At 45.3% G+C, this 8,779-nt stretch overlaps 2 protein-coding genes across 2 annotated transcripts; one reads left to right on the top strand and one right to left on the bottom strand.

Moving 5' to 3' along the window:
- Positions 1–5,234: 5,234 nt before the first annotated feature.
- On the top strand, positions 5,235–5,441 carry N7455_001740 (uncharacterized protein; the record flags this gene model as incomplete). Its single annotated transcript, XM_065604123.1, has 1 exon — positions 5,235–5,441. The coding sequence occupies one exon, from the start codon at positions 5,235–5,237 to the stop codon at positions 5,439–5,441; it is 207 nt and encodes a 68-aa protein (XP_065462614.1).
- A 1,115-nt stretch (positions 5,442–6,556) lies between these two features.
- Positions 6,557–7,900, bottom strand: N7455_001739 (DUF2841 domain-containing protein; the record flags this gene model as incomplete). The annotated part of the gene is made up of 3 exons (XM_065604122.1): positions 6,557–7,011; positions 7,064–7,249; positions 7,303–7,900. The coding sequence occupies 3 exons, from the start codon at positions 7,898–7,900 to the stop codon at positions 6,557–6,559; spliced, it is 1,239 nt and encodes a 412-aa protein (XP_065462613.1).
- Between the last annotated feature and the right edge of the window lie 879 nt (positions 7,901–8,779).

Here is an 8,779-nt window from a genome sequence, read left to right as displayed (position 1 = left end):
GATATACTCTAGTATATAATAGCGGCCCTAGGAAAGTTTTATCCGTTACTTCTTTTAACGGCGAGCTTGATCTGTCTCGCTATAGTTTTTGCCGGATATATATTATCGTCCTCTCTATTAGGGTTATATTTTATAAAGGTAAGTCTCGCGGCCGCTTTTCTAATAGCTGACTTAATTAGGGAGCTAGGTGAACTTAACTAATTTCCCGGAGATTAGTAACCTCTATCTACGCCGGTCACTTAGTATCGTAGGTATAGACGTATCTAGCGTTATAGCTGAAGCCTCTAATACGAGCAATAGTATGACGAAAATAACTATAAGTAATATAGCGTAAGCCTCTACTACGGTATAGAGTACAGCCGACAAGGCCGGCGACTATCTTTATATACTATCGGAAGATATTAAATCGCGTCTCCCCGTATATTATACTGTTAGCCTCTGGAGTTACTATTAGGGAGAAAATAGTACCGGGTCTTCTACAAATTACTCTAAGCTAAGTACTTTCTTTTCGTTTAACCTATTTAGGATATTCGGCTCGGCGTCCTCGGAAAATAACGATATCCTACTAAAAGACGGTAATAAAGCGCTTGCCGGTTATTATACGGTTTTACGTTAGATAGTTATAGCTTATATTATAGGCTTTGCTTTTACTATAGCTACGATTACTATTTAAGCTCTCTTAGCAATATTTTCTAAAAAGGGGAAAGTGTTTGAAGTCGCCTCTTCATTTATAAGTACTAGCTTTAATAGCCTTGGAATAGGATGTACTTACCTTCGAGGAAGTTAGGATGGCTTTTTATTACTGGTGCATCTATTGGCGTGACGGTGATATATAGCTTGATAATAGGCAGTATCCAGAGCCTGTTGCAGCCGTTGGGTGCCTATGCTAGTCTTGGGGCCCAAACCTTTACCGCAACATGGCTTGCTGTCATGTTTTCCATCGCTGCTTTACTGATATGGCTTGTTGAGGCGTGTTGCTGCTGTTTTTGACTGCAAGCAGGGGTGGTACTGGAAAGGCAGTGAATGGCTCACGCATGGCCCGAGAAAGGTTCAGGCCCCTATAGCAAAGAGCCGCGGTCGTCAGGGGAGAACACAGGGGTAGCCTAGTAGGGTGGTCTCTTAATTTAATTGATTTGGTCTGCTTTATTATCTCATGATCGATCAGACATGAACGACTACAGTATCTGCATTCCATTTTGAATTTGTGTGTAGCAGTAATACTATGTACAGTAGGGAGGTAGGTAGGTAGGTAGCATTTACCCTGAGCCTTCGCCGAAGTTTTATTCTGAACCACAACCCACTAGGCTGGATATGGATTCTTATTTAGTCTAGTTGGGAAGTCAACTTGTTGCGAGGGGTCAGGGTAAGTGAAACACACACATACACATACACACACACACATACATACATACATGTATCTGGAGAACAAGCGAATTATACTGCCTTCAGCGCCGCCCATGGGCTGTGCCGAGGTCTAGTCCTGGCAGCCAATGCAATTGAAGGGCGATTTCTGCCGCTTATAATATTGCATGTAATTTAGAGGATGGTGTCTGAGGTAGTGCAATATATAGTGATGGTTTGTCGGATAAAGGAAGTGGATTTTTACTAACTAGCTTGTGGAACTTTATTCGGTATCCATGTAATGCCTGATTCTCATGGTATCAACGGCTGAAACATAACACGAAAGCCACAATATTCTGTTCGATCCGGTAGTTAGAAGAGACATCTAAAAACCAGTCTGAATCACCTCAACGGTTCATTCTGATACAAGCACGGACTGTAATCGGCAATATGTACCCACCATCCATCATCCGTCTACTGAATACGGATCCATCTTTTCGATCTTCTCGTGAGCTTACTAGAATCTGCGAATCATATCCTGTCTCCAATGATATCTCTTATTAGCGTAACATGTCTGCCGGGTTGAAGGAAGGTTGGTACATGTATACTCATATAGTTTCTGCTCCTTTCTCCTCATCCATAATCATCTTTGTTCCGAATTGTAGAGCTAAGAGGAAAAATATAATAATTTTTACTTGCACTTCGATTCATCGTGTACCAATTCATTAACCTCATGCTCTAGCACTAGGATGTCATTTATCTCAAAGATTTCTATATGCACAGAACGAGGAGACCAAGTTTACAATCGACGTTTCTTTTGTCTGAAACTTGGTTCCAAAAATTGAACACGTCGTTTCGTACCCGCGAGCAATAGCAAATCCGACTGGGAGGCCATGAGCCGATGAGATGATCTGGACGACCAAAGTGAGAATATGCTTTTTGATCTTTGAGAAACTCTTCCATTGATTTTGGAAACCCACCAATTCTTTGCTGATGAGTAGAGCTGGCAATAATAATCGAAGTTATCTCCTCAAGACTCGACACAGAGAACCAGACTTTTTTCCGATAGTATCCACATATCAAACAGCCATCATCTTCACTGATATTGCCAAGGTCGTGGCCGCGAATAGTCCGGAACCGCGCACCTGGGAACTCGAGCACAACACGATTGAGTAATGGCTTAGCATCTAACCTGGTGCAAAGAATTGAACCCTGACAGTTAAACGCCCCATGGCGCTTGAGTGGCACCTGATCTAACTCAAAAAAGAAGAAGGCAGTCGCCAGGATGGCTCGAACAAGGTCATCTGGAACAGCAAACTGTAGTTCGGCCATCCCGGTCAAGCCGCCTACATCGTCTAGCCGAGGAAGAGGCCCAGGTAGCGCTTGATCCACTCGAAAGATGTCAGCCTTCATATGATCAGGGATACAGTTAAGCGCTTCATGAAATTCCTTGCTCCCCATCTGATGATGGAGAAGACATCGTTGCTCGAATCATACGAGAGAAGGCTCTGTCTTGAAGAATGTTACGATGTGAATCTAACTCCTCGGCATTGGAATCAGAGAATCCTGTACCCACGGACAACAGAAGATCAGGGTTTCCTGCCGTAGGCCAAACAATACTGGACTCTTTGAAAGCGATGGCTAGTGGGTTGTTGGCCCTTACACCGCCGTCCTGAAAAAGACCAAAACCTGGCAATAATTTTGTCTGGAAAAAACTTTGCTGATGTCAGCTTCAATGTCTCAGAATATACAAATCGATCACTTACAAGGGAGCGGCAACGCTGCATCGTGCTCTGTAATGGAAGACGTCAGTTTCAGTTTCGGAATTACTCAAGTTCAATAAATTCGCAATCGAAAACTACAACATTACTCACACTTCCCATAGGAAAGGGTTTTGGCTTTCAGTTCGAGGTGTCAAGAATTTGTATGCAGCTTTTGCATTCTGCCGGCCTGTCCCACGATAATTGGCCCAAACACATGCCTTCCCATCGGAAACACGACTGGTCACAATAGCAACGCGGCAACCAGTCGAGTTCGCTGTCGGCACGTCAAATATACGACGATGGGGATCCACTGCCTCTTTCAAGGTTTCCTCTAAATTCTCTGAGTCGTAATGGCTATCTGCCATGAATCCAGCCAGGCATCTCAGCCAATTGGTAAATCGAGAGAGTATACCTTTTCGCATGCACTTTGACGGTAATCCGAATATCATCCGTGCAAGAGTGGGAAATTTATCAAAGCTTTGTTCTGCGGACACTTCGTTGAAATTCAAGTCAATTACAGAAAGCGCCCCTTCTCGCCATTGATGCTGTCAGCAGGTATCTCAGCACAGAACCGGTGGTTACTTACCAACACTTGTCCCTGTCCATAGGTCCGGAATCTGAGCTATCGATATACCTTTTCCCAGCCGCCTTTCCAGCGCCCAGAGAAGCCCTAATTGGATGATCCCACGAACTCCCCCACCATCCATGCTGAAGACAACCGGACGCTTGGTAGGTGGTAATTGACGAATAGTGTGGTGAAATGAATTCTGGCAAATAGGGCAATTAGAAAGATCCGTATAATATTCCGCCTTTCTACTTGGCGATCCGACTAGCACGACGCATGTATCACAGATTGAATGCCTGCATGGAAGCATGTGTTCTGGTGATCTGCACATGCAACAAAAACAAGTTGTCGTTGAATGTAGAGCTCCCCACCTACGGTGATGATCTAAGAGTACCTGACGTCGAATGACGGTAGACGGGTTTGTTGGGCTTGACGAAGGAAAACATATTGCGATGGTCGCCAAGTATGGCAGTATCTTGTTCTGTGGTATTCCTGGTAGACCGCGGACACCACGCCAGAGTTTTAATTAATCTAGACAATAGTCTTTCTATTTTCCCGTTATGGCTGTCTTGGCTTTCAGGAAAAGCTACGTACTCTACCTCTGCAATGAAAATTTATGTTTCCTCTGCGATTTAACGACAGTCTTTCAACCTGCGGGAGTCTCCTAACTACAGAATGAAGCGTTCTGTCAGATTTAAAGAGCACTGGACCGTGTTTCAAGTACTACATCATAGCCTTGGGTGTCCCTCTGCACTTGCACTAATCGCACCGACAGTGTCAAGACACTATTGGAGGAATTTATCGAGTCCCTCGGCCGGAGGTTCTTCGTAAAAATGTCAATACCGCCGAATGAAAGCCTTTGGCTTACGTTCTCGGGCCTTGACTTGGGCAGGTTTTTTCGACAAGCCTTTGGACACAAGGGCGCGGCTGATGCTTGATTTAGTTTGCCGGACAGTGAACTCGTCCCACAGAATAATCGCCATCTCGTCGATGTATAGCGTAAGTTTTTCGAGCAGGTGGTCGCGCAAAGCCTCGAGTATGACTGAAGTGATGCTACGTGGTTGCCCACCTTTCATAGGCGGGTTCTTTAATGCTGCCAAGCATTCGTATATTAGAGGAGATTCTCAGGATAGTACTCTTGTGTAGCTAGCAGCCTGTGCCATCTGCGGTATAGATGTTCCCCAAGTTAAGAGCGAAAGTGGTCGCACCAGTTTCGGGATGTACTGTAAGATGAGTTGAGAGATATAAGACTGGTGACACTTCGGCGCGGTCGTAAGGGGCAAGTCCCCGTCCGATGATTGGTTGTTGAGATCGATATCTTTCCCATTGATCAGTCGTTCGATGATATGGCACCTCCATGAGATGCTGTCAGTGAGAAAGCACTTTCTGTCAGATGGTTACGGTACAATGCAAGTTTCACTGAGTAATTACTCAAAAGCAAATCAACGGGGTCTGCATATGTACCACATCTTCGCAGCCAACATGAGCGATGTAAGCTCGAAATATTCCTCATTGACGTCTGCCTTTTTCTAATTCACAAAGTGTCAGATGACGCCTAAACTACTATGTTCGATCGCCCAATGAATTTGTGGGATTTCTTCAAAGTCGATGCAATCAAAGAGGCTCAGTCTGAAGGGAGTGTTGGAGTATCTAGACACAAGACAGAGGCTTCGAAGGTCGTCTTTGTCGAGATTCTTGCCAATCCACACAAGAACTTCCTGTGGAAGTCCCAAAAGCGATATCTTGGCAGAGTCCAAGAACTTTGGGTATAGGTTTGAGCGGAGAACAATGAATATATGGTTCAAATTAACGAGATTGAAGATTATCGAGAAATGATGCGGGATTGGGAATCGCCCTATAAATAACCAGCTGTGCCAATGAATCTAAAATTACCGGTATCTTAGTCCGAGCCATATGGCTCTTAGGAACTCTAGATCTGGTGTTAAGGTGGGTACAGAATTGTCTGATAACTTGCAGAATAATCAATAAATTCGAGCAAAACATTTATCCCGTAGCTTATGGACAACCAATGTACTCTTTGTTAGTACTAGCCCCACCCTCAAGTGGACACGTAGAAATCAGGGGTCCTGGGAGCAACGTAACTGTCCGTGGGAAGGAAACCCGATGATCGGATGAATGACGTCGGCATCTACACATTGTATCCAACAGAGCCAATACAGTATAGTAAGTAGTTTAGGTGTCAGTTTACAATGTTTTAAATTGAAATTACTCCCCGCGTGTTGCACGTTGACTTTATGCCAGCTATGAACTATTCGACTGTAGTGCATGCAGCACTTACCACGGTGTTGCTGTTTTTGTGCTGCGTACATGTCGTGCTGGTTCACCAAGCATTTCAGGAATATTCCTTGCACAAGAAACTTCATTTTGCATTATCTGTGCCAATGATTGCTCTACAGGCGTTGCTCGTAGGATTGAGCTGGAGCAGACTAAGTGATACTGGAATGGAAGTGATTGCCGGTGTAACGAGCTTACAGTAAAATTCGAAAACAGTTTACCCCTCGGACACACAGCCTTTCTTTCCCAGCGCCCCACTCAGATCGCGCTAAACCTAATTAGGCCAGTAAAAGTCCCCACCATCTTTCTCGATGGATTCTGGTAGATCACCAGAATTACCGTCAATCCGATTCCCGGAGCCTGATGCAGACTATACTTACCGATGTGGCCCTTTACTGTTAGTTATTATAATTCGAAACCAGATCTTCTTAAAGGCGCTCATGCTATGCTTCTCGCCCATTATACCACACTTATATATATTGACGCTGGAGTCAGGATTGAACCTTCATGCATAAACTCAATATTAGATTCAGACCTTGTCTGTCATGTACAAGATATTTGTAATACACATAACTCTGATACTACCATCTCACTACTCCAACCCAATATCCCATGATATCAAATCTCCCTGTGATTGGAATTCTGGCATCTGCACGAAGCCATCAGGCAATAGAGAATGACATGCTATGGGGAACGAGGAGTAGTTCATAGACGCAAACCATGTGGGAAGATTCCCGTCCTCGGCACACAGACGCCTTCGTTTAAGATATCGAGGCGATGCAGGCGACGGTGAAGATTTCAAACCAGATTGAATTAGAAGATGCCGCTGACTAGGGAGTTCCACGACAGCAAATTGGTCGGCAGGCACCTTAGATAGAATCAACTCTTGGGTAGGTCGGATGCGTATTGACATGTTCTGGTTTGGCAGCTCGCGTTTCAGCTGTTGCTTACCCTGAGACCTCTTATTGCCCGGGTAATTGGGTCTGCAGGCAGCTTCAATGCATTCAGGCAGGTTCGCTCGTGAAATCGAAATTCTGTCATTTCCATCTGCATCTCGTTAGTCTTAGCCTAGATCATGTAGCTAACTGCAAGAGCCTACCTGCTACCGCATCCAGAAACATTTCCTCCTCCTCTCTAACACGGTATAGCTCGTCCAGTAGTTTCAATCGTTCACTCGGAGAAATGTGTTGTTGAATCGGCTGTCCTGCGCCTTTCAGTTTCTGCGCGGTGATTCTGTGACTGGTGCGTAGTTCGCATAGGACATGGACGAGGAGCGCGATGCGCTCTAATTCAAAGGTCAGATAACTCAATACTATTAAGAATAGCTAGTCTTCTCACCAGCTTTAGGGAGATGGTCGGGTTCCCGGTGGCTCACACCAGGTGGCCACCACGGCGGTTTGGTCTCTTCGGGGCTGAATTGCTGTTTTTTGCCTGCTACAGTCTTCCTTCCATTGTAGGGGTATTGAGCTTGCTTGCGAGGCTCGACAAGTCTTACATAAGCTTTGGCAATGACTCGACAATTCTTTTGTTGTAAGTTCCGAAAGACCTTTTCATAGTATTGACGGAGAACCCGTTTATTACTGACGGAAATTGTGGCCGTTTGGACATTGAGACTATGCTCCTTATCCCACAATTTTCTTCTGCGTTGCAAACTTGCCCCTGGTTTCGCTTCTCCGAGAACTGTAGGCGCTAACAGTGATGGGGGTGGAATGAGAGGCTGGCTGTCAGGCAGTGCTGGAGCAGAAGTTGGAAAGCCGCCTTCACTGGATTGTGCCATCGCCTCCAGAAACTCCGAAGTCACTTGAGGGGAAAGAATAGCATGGGCGCTGTCGGAGATAGAAGGAGACGTCTCATGGCAAACCTTCCCTTCTTGATCAAGATAAACAAGGGCAAAATGTTGATAACATTTTTTATCATGTTGATGTTGTCGCGGCATGCTGGTAGTTTCAACCCAGCCAAACTTCTGGAGCGGTGGTGGAGGTTTCCTTTTTTAAATGGCAGACTTGGTTGGGAATAGCGTCAAACCAAAGCGTACTTAATAAGTGCCCTAAGTGCAGAGCATGGACAATTGAGGGTTAACGCTATTATGAATAGACGCATGCCAAAACCCAGAGTTTTGTGATTGATCTATTAAGCCTCGCGGCGCACCGAAGGGCTGGGCTATTGACTTCAAGGAGCTTCCGACCCAGACAGGGATGCACTGACTCGCAAAAAAGATCGTCAAGAGATCATCACCGGTCAAACATGTACTCTTCACAGACCGCAAATGCTCTGCTGCGGCCCCAAAATAACATACAGAAGGTTGCCTCAAGAAAGTGTCACCATTACGTCAAGATGATAAGGCAGCGAAGGCGCGATGTCCTATATACAGTAAGTATCTCAGGCTTGAAAGCTACTCAAACCAGCGCCCTAGCTGATGCGAGGATCCACCCCCAAATTCTTGAGATCCAATCAACAACGACACGGAACGCAGATCACTTCCCATAGCAGAATGACTGGTCCTCCGGCAACAACATTCAAGCAGATTTCTCGTGTTCCATCCCCCCTTGGCTCTAATTGAGGGGCTCATATTCCACAAACCACGTAATTTGTATAAAGCTAAGGCCTACGCCGATTCTGGAAACTGGAATTACTGCAATGTTGGCGATTTATGTACCAGAAATACGTCGAGAAAGATGGTGGGGACTTTTACTGGCCTAATTCGGTTTAGCGCGATCTGAGTGGGGCGCTGGGAAAGAAAGGCTGTGTGTCCGAGGGGTAAACTGTTTCCGAATTTTACTGTAATCCCATCTTCACTCGTAGTAAGTTCTATCAC

This window comes from Penicillium solitum, assembly GCF_028829755.1.
Source record: "Penicillium solitum strain IBT 25940 chromosome Unknown utg000001l_segment0_segment0, whole genome shotgun sequence".
Taxonomy (NCBI): domain Eukaryota; kingdom Fungi; phylum Ascomycota; class Eurotiomycetes; order Eurotiales; family Aspergillaceae; genus Penicillium; species Penicillium solitum.
This window is presented reverse-complemented; position numbering and strand designations above follow the sequence as displayed.